This window comes from Gobio gobio (assembly GCF_949357685.1).
Source record: "Gobio gobio genome assembly, chromosome: 18".
Classification (NCBI taxonomy): Eukaryota; Metazoa; Chordata; class Actinopteri; order Cypriniformes; family Gobionidae; genus Gobio; species Gobio gobio.
This window is the reverse complement of record NC_137111.1, coordinates 2,265,185-2,285,779: the sequence shown is the minus strand read 5'-3', so window position 1 is coordinate 2,285,779 and position 20,595 is coordinate 2,265,185. Positions and strand designations below refer to the sequence as shown.

Genomic DNA, 20,595 nt, shown 5'->3' with positions numbered 1-20,595 from the left:
GAGTGAGAGTGTGAGTGTGTGAGTGTGTGAGTGAGAGTGTGAGTGTGTGAGTGTGAGTGTGAGTGTGTGAGTGTGAGTGTGTGAGTGTGAGTGTGTGAGTGAGTGAGTGTGTGAGTGTGAGTGTGAGTGTGTGAGTGAGAGTGTGAGTGTGTGAGTGTGAGTGTGAGTGAGTGTGAGTGTGAGTGTGTGAGTGTGTGAGTGTGAGTGTGTGAGTTAGGGGTGCACCGATCCGATATTAGGATCGGATATCGGCCGCGATACTGACAGCTGGATCGGGGATCGGAAAAATTAACAGATCCACAAGCCGATCCAGGTGTTTTTTTCCGTCGCAGCAGAACCTACGTCATTCGTCAGCTTCACGTGTGTCGCATGCTAGAACTGAGCAAGCCAGAGAGTCGGCTGTGTGGAGGAGATATTTCACGCTTGCCACGCCAACTAGTTCGTCGCTGTTTCGAGGGTATTACTGCAAAGTCAGGGTCTTTCCTGCATTGACATTTTTTTGACGGCCAAAGCCTAATTTGATGAGTTATTGTGATTTACGAGTGATGTAGAACAGATGCTGCGCTTGTGACTGAGTGACAGAGAGACCGATCTGAGAGCTCCTCCCCCGCGCGCGCTCTCTGGGTCTTCAAAATAATCAGTGTTCGCTCTCATATTTCACATATTAATCCAAATCAAAAGGTCGGAAGACCGAAACCATGTTGCACGTGACACATTCGGACAATTTTGTCCTTGAATTATCACTGGGTGTGAATTGCGCTCAAAAAACATTGACTCTTCTCTGACCAGCTGACATAAAGCATACTTTCAATAAGCGGGAGACAAATTATATCCATTTATGAAGTGTTTTCTGTGTGTTGACATCTTTCGCGATGTTCTAACAGACGGGATTCGCAAACAACGCGTCTGCTAATGTCCGATTCGTGACCTAATGACTCCTTTGAACCGAATCATTTTAACGACTGGCCAGAACAACTGATCTGTCCAACACTGAACTCATGAACTCAGTTTATTAATTTACTCAGAACGCATCTGAAATGAGAACACAAGTGTGCTTACCCATTTTAGCAAGAGTGGGTAGTAAGAATTATTTTTAATTATCGACAGTATTTCATCTTATTTCTGTTGACAATGTGTAGTAAAATAAATAGGCCTAGCCTACAATCATTTAATCTGGAGTGAGGTGAAACCAGAACAAAGTTGTTATTAGCTAGCTGAAAATTTTTATTAAATTGCATATGGTAGAAAATTAGACTATTTGTTAATTTGTAATGCTACTTTTTAATATTGATATGATTATATACCAAAACAATTATCTGTAGTGTAAAAATGTTTGGTAACTGTCAGATTACTATTGTATGTTTGACCAATACACTGTTTTTTGTTTCCACTGCTACATTTTATTTATTTAAAGAAGTTAGATTACATTCTATTTTAAATTTGAATGCACAATTGTTTTTTAAATAAATAAGAATTCAACACCTTACATACATCTGTTATTTTGTCTTAGTTATGTTTAGTTAGTAAAGTCTGGTGCCTTTAGTCTCTTCAAGGAAGGTATAAGGTGGAAGATATACAGTTTATTATTAATTCAACAATATATCGGATCGGTATCGGGTATCGACAGATACACAAAGCCCAGGCATCGGTATCGGTATCGGGACTGAAAAAGTCGGATCGGTGCACCCCTAGTGTGAGTGTGTGTGTGAGTGTGTGAGTGAGAGTGTGAGTGTGAGAGTGTGAGTGTGAGAGTGTGAGTGTGTGAGTGTGTGTGTGTGAGAGTGTGAGAGTGTGAGTGTGAGAGTGTGAGTGTGAGTGTGTGAGTGTGAGTGTGTGAGTGTGTGAGTGTGAGTGTGAGTGTGTGTGTGTGTGAGTGTGTGAGTGTGTGAGTGTGTGAGTGTGAGTGTGTGTGTGTGTGTGTGTGTGTGTGTGTGTGTGAGTGTGAGTGTGTGAGAGTGTGAGAGTGTGAGTGTGAGAGTGTGAGTGTGAGTGTGTGAGTGTGAGTGTGTGAGTGTGTGAGTGTGTGAGTGTGTGAGTGTGTGAGTGTGTGAGTGTGTGAGTGTGTGAGTGTGTGAGTGTGTGAGTGTGTGAGTGTGTGAGTGTGTGAGTGTGAGTGTGTGTGTGTGTGTGTGTGTGTGTGTGTGTGTGTGTGTGTGTGTGTGTGATGGGTAGATTTAGGGGTAGGGGTAGTGAGGGGGATAGAATGTACAGTTTGTACAGTATAAAAATAATTGAGTGTGAGAGTGTGAGTGTGTGTGAGTGTGAGTGTGTGAGTGTGTGAGTAAGTGTGTGAGTGTGTGAGTGTGTGAGTGTGAGTGTGTGAGTGTGAGTGTGTGAGTGTGTGAGTGTGTGAGTGTGTGAGTGTGAGTGTGAGTGTGTGAGTGTGTGAGTGTGTGAGTGTGTGAGTGTGAGTGAGTGTGAGTGTGAGTGTGAGTGTGAGTGTGTGTGTGTGAGTGTGAGTGAGTGTGAGTGTGAGTGTGAGTGTGTGTGAGTGTGTGAGTGTGAGTGTGTGTGTGTGAGTGTGTGAGTGAGTGTGAGTGTGTGTGTGAGTGTGAGTGTGTGAGTGTGTGTGTGAGTGAGTGTGAGTGTGAGTGTGAGTGTGAGTGTGAGTGTGTGAGTGTGTGTGAGTGTGTGAGTGTGTGAGTGTGTGAGTGTGAGAGTGTGTGAGTGTGAGAGTGTGTGAGTGTGAGAGTGTGAGTGTGAGTGTGAGTGTGTGTGTGAGTGTGTGTGAGTGTGTGAGTGTGAGTGTGAGTGTGTGAGTGAGTGTGAGTGTGAGTGTGTGAGTGTGTGTGTGAGTGTGTGAGTGAGTGTGAGTGTGAGTGTGAGTGTGTGTGAGTGTGTGAGTGTGAGTGTGTGTGTGTGAGTGTGTGAGTGAGTGTGAGTGTGTGTGTGAGTGTGAGTGTGTGAGTGTGTGTGTGAGTGTGTGAGTGAGTGTGAGTGTGAGTGTGAGTGTGAGTGTGAGTGTGTGAGTGTGTGAGTGTGTGAGTGTGTGAGTGTGAGAGTGTGAGAGTGTGTGAGTGTGAGAGTGTGAGTGTGAGTGTGAGTGTGAGTGTGAGTGTGAGTGTGTGTGAGTGTGTGAGTGTGAGTGTGTGTGTGTGAGTGAGTGTGAGTGTGTGTGTGAGTGTGAGTGTGTGAGTGTGTGTGTGAGTGTGTGAGTGAGTGTGAGAGTGAGTGAGTGAGTGAGTGAGTGTGTGAGTGTGTGTGAGTGTGTGAGTGTGTGAGTGTGTGAGTGTGTGAGTGTGAGAGTGTGTGAGTGTGAGAGTGTGAGTGTGAGTGTGAGTGTGAGTGTGTGTGTGTGTGAACAGAACAGAGCAGAGTAGAGTATAAGGGAAAGGAAATAGTCAATGACAATGTAACATCAGACTGATCAGAAATGCATCAGAAGAAAGGAGACAGATGGCATCAAATACAGCATTTTACATTACAGTATATATGCATGTGATACTGTAAACAGATGACCATGGTAGAGTCTGCCACATTACTGTACCTCGCCCTTATAAAGCTCAACTACAGTAGATTCAGTCATATGGTACAGTGAGAGCATTTACTGTATTGGCAGCAACTCTGTTCTATAGCCCAGAACCTCATGGCTGTCGTAACTTCATCACACCTTTTGATAACACACTATAGATACTATTACAAACATTATAGATTAAATTACATAAGTTAGGTAATGTAAAGTGTATTTTCTTATGTGGCATCTGTAGCCTGTGTTACTGTAGATAATTCAGCAACGAGGGAGATTGGAAACATGTATTTTGCATTGTTTGCTGTTGGATGAACTGATTGTTTAAAGTACTAAACTGACAGAAGATCACACTGTTGTGATTAAACCAAATGTTCTCATTACATATTACAATAATCTTGTGTTTGAAACAATGATTATGTGGACTGAAGATATGTTCCATTGAATGAAAGCATTACATCAGGTTTTGAAAGAATGACTTGTTGTGTTACAAGTGGGATCAGTTTAGATTTTTGTACTAAGAGTTTTGAAAATGTACACCTTACTAGTGAAAATAGTTAGCCTGGCTCCGCCCTCCTACGTACTTCCGCTCATTTTTCATTTTCCTTTAGTACCACGTCTGGGACTGCGGTGTATGCTTAGGTTTTCGCCCGAACTATTTTTTACCGGTCCAATCAGCGAACAGAGGGAGTGGCTGAGAGCGATGACGCTGATGTCGTGCGCTAGTTTGAGTTGTAGTTCAGTAATGGCGGCGGTGAAAGATGCGAGTGTGTGGCAGCGCTGACGAATGTCCAGAAGTTAACCCTTTAAGACCTAAGGGTATTTTTACAATTAATTTTCCACCTGGTGTTATTTACTAAAAAAGCTTGTAAAACATCAACCCTGTTGTGCACAGACAATTGACACACCTCTTTTTTTTCAAGACAAGTTGCTCTGTCAGTATATTTGTGTTGCATTGATGTCACCTGAATGTAAAATAAGTTATGGGACCATAAAGACAAATGAAAACATAAAACGGAAATTGAATCACTCAAATATTTATTGAAAACACACACAAATAAATAAAAGCTAAGCATATTTCCTCTGGAAAACAGTTTGTTCAAGTCTTTGGAGTCCTGGAACTCAGGAATAAACATGATAACTTATACAGAACCAAAACTATGTACATTTTTCCAAAAAAAGTCCAGGCGCTTTTGGCCTCTTTGGATTTTGAATATTTACTGGTGCCAAGCCTCAAAACAGTTCCTATCAGGAACTTCTCCTCAAACTTTCTCCTCAAACTTTTTCCTCAAACTTTCTCCACAAAACTACTAAAAACTGCAGCGCGTCTCTCTCTCTCTCTCCTCAACACTAGCCGTGCGTCTCTCTCTCCACAATAAAAGAGCTGTGGTTCATGCGTAATGACGCACACCAACATGGATGACGGATCAGCCTGTCATTGGTCAAACCCTCATCCAAAATGGCAGCTAGCATCGCGCTAGCGGCAAAAATGACGGAAAATTGATAAATTATGGACATCAAGTGGATATATCTTGGATGTAAGCGTTTTGATTTATTGCTGAACAACTCCAAAAAGATGCACATGTTCCAGGCTGGATAGAAAACCTTCTGTAAAGGCTACAAAGACACCAAAGACACCCCCGTGATGGCTAGCTCGTTAGCTTTCTGCTGGAAAAAAACGGTAAGAAAATCGATAAAAGTTTCATGAAATAATATAGATATTTATCGGAGGTGCCGTGTGACGTCGTGGGCGATGCCGTCGGGCTCTGAGGGTTAATCCGGAGTATGGCGAGGTGGACGAGCGAGCGAGATCGGTGTGCGTGATTGAGACACACGGGTCTCGAGTCCTCTCATGAGGGAGCGCGGAGGCATATGAGGACGAGCGACACTGGTGAAGGACGAGAGAGGACCAGGGGCCCGTTCTTCGTACCTCGCTACAGTGTTTCCCCTAGAATTTTTTCCAGCAGCGGTGCTGTTTCCAAGCCGCGCGTCAGGGGGTCCGGGGGCATGCACCTCCGAGAAAAATAAATAAAAAAACCCTTAAACCATGATTTCTGGCAAGTTTTGTGGATAGAAAAAGACATTTTGAACATTAAAATCCAAATTAAGCTTTTTATTAGTTTAAAAGGTGACTAGCTTATAGCCTATTTTACTTCAATAACCTGCAGGGACGTGCAGAAAGGGGCAAGGGCTCAAATGTAAGAAAGGGGCAATATATAAAAATAAAAAAGTGTTTGGATACTATTTTATGTTTTTGCAAAAAGTCTCATGCTTATCAAGCCTGCATTTATTTAATCAAAAATACCGAAAAAAAAACATTGTGAAATATTATTACATGTTGTTTTTTTTTCCTTTTTATTAATCAAATTTTATATATATATATATGAGATTAATATAAAGGTAAAAAAAAAAAAAAGTAAGGCCATCACATATCATACAAGAGCTCCAAGTAATTTTCTCTTTGCCTTTTGTTGTTTGATTCACATTATTGGCTCAATCGTCAGCAGGTTTATTAGATGCTGCCCCTTTAAGACGCAGGTCTAAAATCATTCTCCCATTAATTTCTCCCAACTATTTACGCCCATTTAAGCTAAACTGTGTTTAAGTGAATACTCTCCAAGCCTGTCATTTTGAGATATAGGCTATTTTTTGTGTATTTGATGGTTTAGTCGCGCAAACGAAGCACATGTGGAAATCGGTCCGTTTCGCAGCGTACGTACACACACACACACACACACACACACCCGCCTTGAACTTGGAAACAGCGTCTATTGCGCGGATTATTGTGCTTTTCATTTAATGGAGAGTGTGGAGAGTGCCAAAGTGGAGAGTGCATTTGACAACAATCACAGATTGTGCTGAATCTGACGTTAAATGCATGTTTGTTGGGGAGAAATGACAGCGTGCGCTGAAGGGAAGGAAGTTGTGCTAGACGATGCGCGAGCATAGTTTATAATGGGTTTACCTCATATCTTCTTTTTATAATATTTAGATTGCATCTTGAGGTGATACTTAAAGGGTTAGTTCACCCAAAAATGAAAATTCTGTCATTAATTACTCACCCTCATGTCGTTGGACACCCGTCAGACCTCCGTTCATCTTCAGACACAAATGAAGATATTTTAGTGTAAAGCTGATGGCTGAGAAAGGCTTCACACAGGCCTCCATTGGCATTCAGTACATTGACACTTCCAAGATCCATGAAAGGCACTTAAAATGTCGTTACAAAGTCCATCTCACCACAGTGGCTCTACAATAATCATACAATGCGACGACAATAGTTTTTGTGCGCAAAAAAAAATCAAAATAACACCTTTATCCAACTTGTTCTTGTCTTCCGTGTGTGTCTCCACGACGCATGCGCGAGAATATGAGCAGATCCGGCGTTCGGACACATGACCCAGAAGCGATTTGTTTACGAGCAGAGGAAGACGCGCGTGTCTAAGCTGTTGGATTCTACATTGATCGTGCTTTAGGTCTCGGCGTAGTGCTCAAAATGGAGCTTAAGTGTGTATTTCATCGATTCCCGAACACCGGCGCTACGTCATATTCTCGCGCATGCGTCGTGGAGACACACACGGAAGACAAGAACAAGTTGGATAAAGGTGTTATTTTGATTTTTTTTTGCGCACAAAAACTATTGTCGTCGCATTGTATGATTATTGTAGAGCCACTGTGGTGAGATAGACTTTGTAACGACGTTTTAAGTGCCTTTCATGGATCTTGGAAGTGTCTATGTACTGAATGCCAATGGAGGCCTGTGTGAAGCCTTTCTCAGCATCAGCTTTCAACTAAAATATCTTCATTTGTGTTCCGAATATGAACGGAGGTCTTACGGGTGTCCAACGACATGAGGGTGAGGAATTAATGACAGAATTTTCATTTTTGGGTGAACTAACCCTTTAAAATCTGTCCCAGCCACTGCTACTTTATTACAAGAGTTCATTACTGAACCAGGGGCAATAATAATAATTTTAAATAACTTAAATAACTATCACGGATATTATGGGATGGCTTGATGCAGTGCAAGAGAGGATAATTTTATCTTGACCCATAAGAAACTGTCACGTTACAAATCTGCTTCAAATTAAATTAAAAATTAAATTACAACATTGAAATAAAAATGTAAAGGGTGTACAAATACTGTATAAAATCGTGAATATAAATAATTGGTAATCATGTTTAAAAAAAAAAAAAACATTTATCATTTATCTATTATAACTTTTATGTTGGTTTGGTCGTTTGGCTGTTTCCTTTATAAAGGTTCAGAAATTCGTGTTTTTTTTTTGTGTAATTTGTCAAGTTTTTTGCCAGGTGGCTTTTTAATTATATGATGTCATTACGTTGCGGTCTTGCCGCCAGCCAATCGCTGCATTGCTGATCGCGGTTTCGAGTATCGCTACATCTGCCCTCTTCAGGGAACACAAGAACGCACAGTGATCTTAGATAATTTAATCCAGATATTTTAATCCAATCCGCAAATTCGTTTGAAGAACCAAATTAGCCAGAGATCAGTTATCACGATTAAAAGATCTGGGAGTGAGCTGTAATTAGCATTTCTAGACTTGTATTTCTTTAAATACTGGCAAGTGTTTACAAGAGCAAAATATTTCATCACCGCTCAAAAAATAAAAGAAGAAAAGCACGTAAACATTTGAATTGGGCTGTTATTCACGGCAGCATTTATTCTTATCATACCAAGCATATGACATTTTATTATATCATGTTATGATTGCACGAGATATGCACCACGAGAGCAGCAAGTTCCGATCACAAAACTCTCCTCTCCACCGTGAATAAATCACAATCCGAATGCACGAGGTTTTATCACTGAGGTGGTGTGCGCAGTTAATGTGAGAATCAAAGGCGAACGGCGCGCGACATACGTCACGACCAAACGTTAGCGATGGGTTGGGCAGATCCAGAGTGACTCTGGGCAGATCCAATAGTTTTACACTTAAACAGAGAACCCGCCTTCAAGGAAGTAAACGCTTGTCAATGGAGAGTGGCCAGACTCTATGTACAAATGAAATGTACGAGAGTCTGGTAAAACCAGGCTAGAAAATAGTACCAAAGCGAATAAACAAACCTGTAATGATGTTTGTGTTGTGCAGGTGAGCAGCCCGCGGACAGACCTGAGCGTGGCGGAGCTACAGGAGATGGCGGCCAGACAGCAGAGGCAGATCGACAACCAGCAGCAGCTCCTGGCCTCTAAGGTACAGGCACTGGGAACACTGGAGTGGGAATTTTAGGCCTTAAAAAGTCTTAAATTCGCAGAAGTATTGAGTTCTAGGTCTTAAATCATTTTAAACCGGTCTTAATTTTCCTACGTCCATGTACCGCTACCTCTAATGCTCATTGAAATGCTCCCGCAGCGCTTTAGAATGTTTTTTTAGTTTTGTTTTTTAATTCTGGGTGTTGTAGTTCTTTCTTTCGCTAGTCCAAATATAATTTGCTGTATTACGACTACAAATGAGACCAACATGCATCAGCTTTCGTGTTATTGGTGGGAGTCTCTTTCGGATTGTACCACACACACATCAAACTGATTTTATTCTTCAGATAATACACTGCAAAAAATGCTTTTCTTACTTAGTATTTTTGTCTTGTTTTCAGTTCAAATGTCTAAAAAATCTTACATTAAGAAGCATTTACTAGAGTTTTTGCTTCAAATAAGCAAAATAATCTGCCAATGGGGTAAGCTAAATAATCTTAATTCAAACAGAAAACAAGATTATTTTAAGCAAATCTCCCTTAATTTTGAGTTGTTTTCCCCCAAAACAAGACAACTTTTGCTTGTCTAGTAAATGCTTCTTAATGTAAGATTTTTTAGATATTTGAACTGAAAACAAGACAAAAATACTAAGTAAGAAAAGCATTTTGTGCAGTGTAGTCCTCCAGTTTTTTGCATTTCCGCGATTACTAAATACAACGAAAAATCAACATTGCATTTTTTGAGATCCTGCATGATTCGTAATTTAACAAGCAAAGGTTGTCTTGTTTTGGGGGAAAATAACTCAAAATGAAGGGAGTTTTTGCTTCAAATAAGCAAAATAATCTGCCAATGGGGTAAGCAAAATAATCTTAATTCAAAATGAAAACAACATTATTTTTCTTACACCATTTGCAGATTATTTTGCTTATTTTAAGAAAAAACTCCCTTCATTTTGAGTTATTTTCCCCCAAAACAAGACAAAAACTTTTGCTTTTCTAGTAAATGCCTCTTAATGTAAGATTTTTTAGACATTTGGACTGAAAACAAGACAAAAATACTAAGTAAGAAAAGCATTTTTTGCAGTGTAGCATTTCCGCGATTACTAAATACAACGAAAAATCAACAATGCATTTTTTGAGATCCTGCATAATTCGTAATTTCACCGCAAAATAATGGCAAGATACCAAAATAAACAAGATTTATGCATTTTGTTTATTCTATTGTCATGGGTGACTATTTTGAATCTAACATAATACAGTAAATGTGCTACTTTAATTATAAAAAATAAAAAAACATGCACATTTCTGGAAAATTCACCACAAATTCAGTCATTTTGATCTCAAAAATCACCCAAAAAATATCCTGGTTGGATTGAGTTTATCGATTTATCGATACAAGTTTATCGAATTGTTCAATTTTAATAAATACATTTACTTTGCAAGTAATTTTGTGACTGCATTTCCTTGATAAGTCTTAAATTTCATTCATAATGGTCTTAAAAAGTCTTAAATTTGACTTGGTGAAACCTGCAGAAACCCTGCCTCAGATGTGAGTGTGTGTGTGTGTGTGTGTGTGTGTGTGTGTGTGTGTTCCAGGAGCAGCGTCTGCACTTCCTGAAGCAGCAGGAGCACAGGCAGCAGCAGACGCCGTCCGAGCAGAAGAAGCTCCTCCATCTGAGGGAGGCGGTGGAGAAGCAGGAGGCGCAGCTGAAGATGGTGCGGGCTCTGAAGGGGCAGGTGGAGCAGAAGCGCCTCAGCAATGGGAAACTCGGTGAGCGGCCTTCACTGGACCCTCCAAATAATAATGTTTAATGCTTTCAAAACACCACCTCATGTGCACTAGCGAGGGGATGCGGTTTCCTATGACGTTAGCTAATCATAACAGTGAGCGTTTACTGACGAGCCTTAAAGCAGCCGCGCCTTAAAAACTGATCATTTCACACAGAGACAGAATGAGGGTCGTTTTTTCACTAGTGATGCGCCGATCATGATTTTACCTGGCCGATTCCAATACCGATTTTTATTTTTTATTATTATTATTTTTTTTTACACAATAAAAGAGCGAAAGTATACATGAACAAGATGTTTATTTGGTATTTTACAGGTTAAATTGGCTTTTGGCTAATGAAAACAAGTCCGCAATCTGAAATTAACAGGAAATTGAATTGGAAATTAAAGGCTGAAAGGTGAAATTAAAGTCAACATCTGCATATATTCCACAATCCAAACAAAGATGTTGCTTAAATCAGCATTTGTTTTTAAATTCAGTGTAAAGAAAAAAAGTCTTTACCAGTGAAATTAAATAAAACCAAAGGATATAATTGTTCCAAAATGTTAAATCAAATAATGTTTAGTGCAACGAAAAAAACTAAGATGCTACAGCAGGTGCTTTTTAAATCAAATTAAGTCGATGTAATTTTAAGGTAAAATAAAAATGATCATCCTATAGGCTACAGAACTGATAGTATTTCATTTCTAAAGTGCAGCATGTTCTTCTTTAGGCTACAAAAATAAGTATTTCGGCTTTGTCACAAGTTAGTCTGTTTCGTTCTCATCCGGAAAAATCGGCAGAAAAATACAAAGAAAACCGATCGCGGATTAGAAGCAAAAACCGTCCGGTTCCGATTTTTGGCCGGTGCATCCATATTTTTCACATTTATATTTGTTTTATAATTTAGATTAAAAATCTTCATTAACATTAGAAGTGAACCTCAAAAACATTCTAAATTTCATAAGATTTTGTATGTTTTATTAAGGCCCTATGAATTCTGATAAATTTTTTCCCTTTTTTTAATTTCTTTGGGCTCCATTTTAATGGCTAAATTAGTTTTTTAGTAATCAAAAAGCGTGTCTAATTAATAGAAATCATGAAACCTATACAACAATTTATGAAACTTTTCATTTTTAGCTCCAGATGAAATGCGTTTTATTCATTTTTGTTTATTTTAACTAAAAGTTTTACGTTTTCTGGATTCCATTTGAATGGTTTAATTCAATTTTAATGACCAGAAAGGATGTCTAATTTATTAGTAGGTCTGGGTAAAAAAAAAATAGATTTCCCGATTTGAATCGATTCTCATTTTTACGTACCGATATGGATTCTTAAATCCCAAGAATCGATTACTCATCCTGTTTTCAGATGAATGAACGGGACATTGTAGCTCCTCCCATTCATTAAATCACAATAATATTTGAGCTTTGTTACAATTGATATGAAACACAGTCTCATATTTCAAATTACATCCATTTTATTACGAAATCCAAAAACATAAATGCCGTTTTGAAGTCTATGGCAGCCTATAGAACCGTTTGCAGGAAAGTTGTGAAATTTGGTACACTGCTAGAGGTCAGTACCAATAGTAAACACACCAAATTTGGAGTCTCTAAATCATTGCCTCTAGCGCCACCAACTGTCCAAAGTTTAACTCATGTTTATGCTAATAACTTTTGAACCCTAATGGGTAGAAACAAAATATTTGTTTCCTCTGATTCTTTGGCTCAATCCGATTCGATAGCACCCTACGCCGTCATGGAAATTTTCCCGCCATTTTCAATTAACCGAAAAACCTACTTTTGCGAACTCCTCCTAGGCCGTTACTCTGATTTTCACGAAAATTGAACCAGATCATCTTCAGACCATGCTGACAAAAAACCATGGAATTCAAGTTGATTCATCAAATCGTTTTTGATAAACGCGCGAACAAATTTTACGTAGCGGTTGCGAAAATACACTTAAGGCTATATCTCCGCAACGCTTTATCGTATTCAAACCAGACTTGATACAAGTCATCACAAGCATGGCTTGAGGCAACATGCAGCGTTTCGGCGCAGCGCCACCTACTGGTCCGGAGATACAAAAAATGGCTATTTTTGCTTATAACTTCTGAACCGTTTGTCCAAAACGAGACGAAACCCGCGCCAGAAAATCGGAAACATAGGTCGATAGCTAAGTGCGAATGCCCAAATGTCAAAATATTGATAGTAAGGGGTAGTAAAATCCAATCAAAGTCAGGTGTCAGACATTTTTTACATGTTTTTTCATATAAATGTCTATAACTCCAAAACGAAATTAGATATTTTCACCAAAATTCACACACACATGTATGGGCTCACTCTGAGGACACACACAAAAAAAGTGCCTCTTGGTGGCGCTATAATAGAACAAAACATGACATTGGCTCTATACAACTCAATGTTTGGGGTTTTAACATTTTTACTTGAAATTGTCTTCAAATGTCTTCACTTGTTTTTTCAGTTGGTCTGCTGCTGCTTCCTTGTTTGCTTCTGTTGCGCTTGACCCCGGTATTGCCACTTGCAGCTATATTTTCAATTAATATTTATTTTATGGTTATGGTTTTAGTCAACTATAATCTTGCTCTTGGCTTGATCTTGTGAGTTATGAGCAGATATAATATGAAAGTGTTTACATGGTAGACAGAATATTGCACACGATCATACTAGGGATCGACCGATACCGTTTTTTTTTTCATCAGCCTTAGCCGATGAACGATACGGGCTGCCGATTATCTAGAGCCGATATTTGGAGCCGATACTGCTTTTGCTCCCTCAATTTACATCATAAAAATGACACAATGATCATGATGATGATTTAAAATTTCCACTTTAAAAAAGGAGCATTTATTGAACTAAAAAAATATATATTTAACAAATAGTAAAAACAGGTGAGGTAGAACAAGAAAAAAAAGAGTTCAGTGGTGAAAATAAATATTTAAGCATAAATAAAATAATTACACTATTGCCCACAGTATCAACAAGCGAGCAGCATAATAAAGTGCACACTGACTGTACTATACTTCATTTAAAACTGTTTACAACCTAGACATTTAATGGCTACACTCTAAAAAATACTGGGTTGGGTTATGGACTGGGTTGAATATGGACTAACCCAGCAATTGGGTTGTTTTGACCCAGCGGTTGGGTTAAATGTTTGCTTAAAACAACCCAATTGATGGGTTAGTCCATTTTCAACCCACCTTGGGTTATTTTTAACAGCATTTTTTAGAGTGTACTTAGCTTAATCTCTTGTAGAGCAACACCAGCGGTAACTCAGGAGAAAATCTCCCAATGCTCCACGTGAAGCTTCAGTCTTTCCACCTTTTACCATCTCGTCAATTCTCAATTGATTTTGATTAATATGCGCGAGGGAGAGCGAGAGAGTTTTTTAAGACGGTGAGAGCTGCCCTGTGGACGCCTGTCTGGAAATAATGCAGGGGAAAAATAAATGCTGAGTCGACTCACTGATTCATAACTCTCTGAACCGCTGAGTCGACTCACTGATTCATATCGCTCTGAACCGCTGAGTCGACTCACTGATTCATAACGCTCTGAACCGGTGAGTCGACTCACTGATTCATAACGCTCTGAACCGCTGAGTCGACTCACTGATTCATAACGCTTCGAAGCTTCATGATTCAGTGTTTTGAAATCGTCATTACTATTTAAGTCGTTATTTAGGGTTTTTTTGCGCACAGAAACTATTCTCGTCTTTCCACCTTTTACCATCGCGTCAATTCTCAATTGATTTTGATTAATATGCGCGAGGGAGAGCAAGAGAGTTTGAAGACGGTGAGAGCTGCCCTGTGGACGCCTGTCTGGAAATAATGCAGGGGAAAATATCGTTGAACGCAGCAGCCTTATATCGGCCGATACACGTAAAAATCGCAAATATCGGCCGATATATCGGCCTAACACACGATCATACACTCCTGCAGTGGAGGTGATGCTGTGTGTGTGCTTTAGTGGAGCAGGTGGAGCAGATGAACAGTCTCCTCCTGGGGAAGCAGAAAGAGCTGGTGGTGGCCGTGTCTAAAGTGGAAGAGCTGAACAAACAGCTGGAGAGCCTGAAGAACGGGCAGCTGGATGTGCTTCACAGTAACCAGAGCTCTGTGGCCGAGCTGGACCGGCTCTACAGGGAACTACAGGTACAGGCAGAGGTCCAGAGCGGTAGGTCACCCGCTGTTCACAGCATCTGACCTGTGTGTGTGTGTGTGTGTGTGTGTGTGTGTGTTCACCAGATGAGGAAAAACCTGAACCTGGAGCAGAACTCCAAACTACAGCAGCAGAGAGAGAACCTGAACAAGAGGAACCAAGAGGTGGCCCACATGGACAAGCGAGTGAATGAGCTGCGAGATCGCCTGTGGAAGAAGAAAGCGGCCCTACAGCAGAAGGAGAACCTTCCTGTGAGCGCAACACTCCTCATTCCTCAAACAGCTCCTCTTATACTTTATACATCTTAAAGGGTTAGTTCACCCAAAACTGTAAATTGTGTCATTAATGACTGAGCCTCATGTGGTTGGACACCCGTCAGACCTCCGTTCATCTTCAGACACAAATGAAGATATTTTAGTGTAAATCTGATGCTCTGAAAGGCCTCCATTGGCTCAACTTTACACTCTCAAGACCCTTAAAAGACACTAAAGACTAAAGTTACAAAGTCCATCTCACTACAGCGGCTCTACAATAACTTTATGAAGACGAGAATAGTTTCTGTGCACAAAAAAACCCTAAATAACGACTTATATAGAGATGACGATTTCAAAACAAAGCATCATGAAGCTTCGAAGCGTTATGAATCAGTGAGTCGAATGATGATTCGGATATTTGCGTGTCAGAAACTATTCTCGTCTCTTCATAAAGTTATTGTAGAGCCGCTGTAGTGAGATGGACTTTGTAACTTTAGTCTTTAGTGTCTTTTAAGGGTCTTGAGAGTGTAAAGTTGAGCCAATGGAGGCCTTTCAGAGCATCAGATTTACACTAAAATATCTTCATTTGTGTCTGAAGATGAACGGAGGTCTGACGGGTGTCCAACCACATGAGGCTCAGTCATTAATGACACAATTTACAGTTTTGGGTGAACTAACCCTTTAATGGGTTAACCTCAGCTGATTGTTCTGGTGCATGATTGCTGACGTGTTCTCTCTACAGTTGCCTCCAGACGGGCAGATGGCGCTGCAGACAGGAGTGTCCCGTGTGGCTGCTGTTGGCCCTTATATCCAGTCCTCCACGATGCCCCGGGGCCCCAGTAAACAGGACCTGCTCATTAAACACACTCACCCAGAGGGCTCAGCCACGGCCCCGCACCAGGAGCGGAGCGCTCATCCCACCTCAGGTGAAACACACTCACAGTTCAGCAGACTTCATTTGATACACAGAAGCACTATAGAGACAGAGCGCATTTAGGCCACGCCCACACCGGGGGGGGGGAACAATCCAACGCTCTCCATCATGCTGCGATCACACCAAACGCTAATTGAGCGTCAAAATCGCGTCTACCGCGTCTAGTTTCACGCGCGAACATTTTGAATGCATTTGCGCGTCCGCAGAGAATTGGACGCGCATAGAAATCGAGCGCTGGAAGCGAAATTGACGCGCGTTCAAGGCACTCCAGGAGAAATATGTCATAAAACACCACTCTGCCTCTTTTCATTTTCATTAAACATATATATTAAGCATGAATAGCCACACAAATGTGGTCCAGGCGACTCCTACATTATCTTCACTGCATGTATGTTTAAATATCCTTAAAATATAAAGTTATGAAACTTCTCTTTGCCCTCAGTCAAAACGATTTGGCACACAACAAATGATAGATTCATGAGAGCAAAGATCGGCCGTTAGATCTACACAAGATGCACCACTACAGGCCATCAGAGCCAGTGGCAGACGGCAGAAGGACTGGCCGAGGAAAGGCTGCCTTCGCCGGGGTTAATGAGCGCTGAGCGCCGCTGATCCACTGGAGCTCACAACTCCAAAAACACAAGATTATTTTTTTTAAATAGGCGCTCTCTTTATAAATAAACCACATATTTGAGCTTTAAACAACTACATTCCCACCTGAAAAAGTCTTAAAACTACATTTTGTGACACAATAGTACTATTTTTAATTTATGCAGGGTTTCTCATCATGTCACTTTACCACGTGACCGCAGCGAGCAGGCTCCTGATTGGTTAACGCGGCGCGAATTGATGCCAAAGTTCAAATTTTTCAACTCGGGCGTCAGGCGCGAATTCGCTTCAAACGCATGAATGCACAAAAGCACCATTCGCGTGTAACGCGCGTATCATGCAAGACGCTCAATTGAATGAGGATTCGCGTCCTTCGCGCTGCGCGAAACGCGCCTTCCGCGCCGCGGGACCTCCAGACGCGCGTCAACGCGCCTTTCCATTGACTTAACATTGAAATCACTCGCGCCAGACGCTCAATTCGCGTTTGGTGTGAACACAGCATCAGGGATGGGCGATATCTTATCGTTTGCGATATACCGGTAAAAATTCTCCCCACGATAAAAATGTGTCTTTTTAGACAAATGCACAAAGGGGAATCTCATTGGCCGGCGTGCACCTATTACTGTGCCTGTTTTGATTTCAGCAAATCAGTTTGAATGAGCGCTGACAACGTGATTAATATTCATGAACCCAGAAGCTCATTATTCCTTAGTGCAGTTTATTTTTATTAGTAGAAGAATTCGTGGTATTATTATCTTATCAACTCAAATGACTGAAGTTCTATCATTAAATCATTATTTTCAACTTTTTTGTAATCTGAAGACATTTTTGTTATAATTACTTTTGCTGTTTCTGCTATTTTTACCACTGTTTGCACCATGAGTGCATGAATAAATACAGAATCGGTTTACATGTAAAACTTATTTGAATTATTATTGTTTGTATTGTGTGAAGTTTTTCAGCACAGTTGCACTATTTAAACATTACCTGCACTTTTACAGAATACAATTATATCTGCAACTTTTCCATTTCTGGAAATGCTGCTGTAGAATTTTATATATATATATATATATAATTTTTTTTTTTTTTTTTTTTTTTTTTATGTGTTATAGGAGCCTATTTGATGACATGTACGTTTTACTTTAGATCATTGTTTGTTTTTCTGAGTCTCTCAAGAATGCATGCAGCTCTCACTTGTATCCAAAAACATGGGGAATGATACTACATTTATCGTCATTGATATCGTTATCGCAATAAATACTAGAAAATATTGGGATACATTTTTAAGTCCATATTGCCCATCCCTACTCTCCATTGACTTTGCATTGCGTGAAGCGGCTCCTTGTCATTTCGGACTTATAACAAAAAACAGAACAATGTCTAAAGCTGATATGTGACAAAGTGTACAGCAAACAAGCTAAAAAACACAGAAATAAGTTTTTATAAGCAGTCGACCCAAAAAAACGAGAATTTAAGGAGACAAAAGTGGATAAAGGCAGTAAAACGTGACGCTTCAGCTGAAGAATGGGTCAATTTTGGGATCCTGACACTCAGTGTGTCTCAGTGTGTGTGTGTGTGCAGTAAATATTGTCACTGTTAAGTCAAATCTCCAAATGTCAGGTTTATATGTGATATTTCCTGTCTCTGATGACGTTCTCCTCTAGTGTGTGCACTTCTCAGTGTAATATAACGTGTCTAATGGCCTGAATCCACTTTTTTGTCCTTAAACGCTCGTTTTTTGGGTCAATAGCTTATAAAAACGTCTGTGTTTTTGGTTGTGTGTTTTGTTTAGCTTGTTTGCTGTACACTTTGTCTCATATCAGCTTTTAGACATTGTTCTGTTTTTTGTTAGAAGTCCGAAATGACAAGAAGCCGCTTCACGCAATGCAAAGTCAATGGAGGGCGTTCTGTCTCTATATGCTATACTATACTTATAAAATACATTAATGAACAATATATATTAGATTCATATTTATATACACTACCGTTCAAAAGGTACGATTTTTTTAATGTTTGTGAAAGATATAAATGTAAAATATGAATCGTCCGACATCGTTGTTTGACCTTTTTTAGAAGATAAATAATGTAAAATTAAAAGGCAGCTGTTTAATGGAGCAACAGCAATAATCCTTCAGTGCGTAAAACTATCATAATATCAAAGGCTCAAACCGCTTGTGTGCGTCCCGATTGATGTGCTAAAGCGAGAGAGATGGTGCTCAACTCCTCGTGTGTGATCTCTGTCTGTTCAACCAAAGCATCAGATATCAGCTGCATTTTATGTGTTATCAGCGAATGTCAAGAGCAAAGGCCGTGATAGGAGAGAGGGCGGCATCAGCACGGGTAAGATCAAGTCTCACTACTTCTGATGATTGTGTGTTGAGCGTCTTTAATGTTAAAGGGTTAGTTCACCCAAAACTGTAAATTGTGTCATTAATGACTGAGCCTCATGTGGTTGGACACCCGTCAGACCTCCGTTCATCTTCAGACACAAATGAAGATATTTTAGTGTAAATCTGATGCTCTGAAAGGCCTCCATTGGCTCAACTTTACACTCTCAAGACCCTTAAAAGACACTAAAGACTAAAGTTACAAAGTCCATCTCACTACAGCGGCTCTACAATAACTTTATCAAGACGAGAATAGTTTCTGTGCGCAAAAAAACCCTAAATAACGACTTACATAGTGATGACGATTTCAAAACACAGCCTCATGAAGCTTCGAAGCGTTATGAATCAGTGAGTCGATTCAGCGGTTCAGAGCGTTATGAATCAGTGAGTCGATTCAGCGGTTCAGAGCGTTATGAATCAGTGAGTCGAATCATGATTCGGATCGCGTGTCAAACGTTGAGTTATGCATATAACTACTGTTCCCAGAAGGAGGGAAACGAGGTACAACACATGACTATGGGATATCGCGCTCTAGCGCCATCTGCTGAAGACACCTTTATTCACGCCTGAAAGGCCAATGACGCATGACGACGTGGGCGGGGTCACGACCCACAGCATATAAATGCAGTCGTATGCGTCATTTCCCTTGTTCAGTCCAGCTCTTCACCGAGCCCCGACTGTGCGGGGCCCAGAGGTGTTGTACCTCGTTTCCCTCCTTCTGGGAACAGTAGTTATATGCATAACTCAACGTTCCCATTCAGTCGGTCAACTCGGTACAACACATGACTATGGGACATATATTCACGCCCAGCCAAGTCGCTGAACTAAACGTAATAGACCAGCACCGCCACATAACCCTTTTCCGAGGGAAAGATGCATGGCCCCTATAAAAACCCCTGTGGTTTGCACAGCCTGAGTTACTGTTGCCGTAGTGGCAACTAGCGGGTACACCGGACAAATGTGCACAGTGATGCCCAGCTGGCATCCCACGAGAATATTAAACCAAGCCCCTGACATCTCCATGCCCTTTAGAGTGCTCACACACCTCACCAGGCAGAACCAACTCCTTCCATGCTATAGAAATAGCCTTGTACAATCCAATGTGAAAGACATCGCTCAGATAGCGGCTTCCCACTGGCTGAGTTGGAAAACATGACAAAAGGCTGGTCAGGCGAGTGCATAGCCTGCAACTGCCGAACGCACCTGCGTACGAATTGCAAATGGCGCAAAGCACAAAGCAAGTATCCTGTTTTTCTCTGAGTCAGAGATTTCATAGGGCAGACAGCTCGAACGAGAGCATACTCCCAACCTGACTTTAGGCATATACGCCGCATTTGGATGCAACACCACCAAGTGCAGCTTGGGTGCAAACTGCAAAGGGGATGCACCAATAGCGCATGAAGATAACCAACATGCTTTGCTGGTGCCAGTATCCATGACAAGGAATCATCCTTATATTCAAGGATTCTAAAGGCTTAAACGGAGGTTCACACCTAGCCTCCAGATCAACCATCAGGTCATGACCATTACAGTTTGTAACGAGCCTAAAAACGCTGACCTTAAAGCTCCAGGTATACTTTGGATGTCTGCGTTCTGCGCACCATTCGTGTGACGTAAAATCTCGTCAACAGGAGGGCCTTTGGTGCGCATGCCACAGCGTATGAGTGACTTGACCACTTGCGGACAAAGTTCACTCAGAAGCACGCATTCCGAACCCATCAACACTTAAGTCCAAAGTATTCCGTCAGCATGCAGCCCAATTGTTTTTGAGAATGCATGGAA

At 40.7% G+C, this 20,595-nt stretch overlaps 1 protein-coding gene across 3 annotated transcripts in view; it reads left to right on the top strand.

Moving 5' to 3' along the window:
* Positions 1-20,595, top strand: part of tp53bp2a (tumor protein p53 binding protein, 2a) — a 68,624-nt gene that overhangs the window by 15,861 nt on the left and 32,168 nt on the right. For 2 of the 3 annotated variants that reach the window (XM_079841936.1, XM_079841938.1), the window contains exons 5-10: positions 8,581-8,682; positions 10,277-10,451; positions 14,441-14,622; positions 14,716-14,880; positions 15,626-15,809; positions 18,716-18,766. In XM_079841936.1, coding sequence (XP_079698062.1) covers positions 8,581-8,682; positions 10,277-10,451; positions 14,441-14,622; positions 14,716-14,880; positions 15,626-15,809; positions 18,716-18,766 — 859 coding nt within the window. The remainder of the gene's footprint in view (positions 1-8,580; positions 8,683-10,276; positions 10,452-14,440; positions 14,623-14,715; positions 14,881-15,625; positions 15,810-18,715; positions 18,767-20,595) is intronic. The other variant, XM_079841937.1, reaches the window with a different exon arrangement.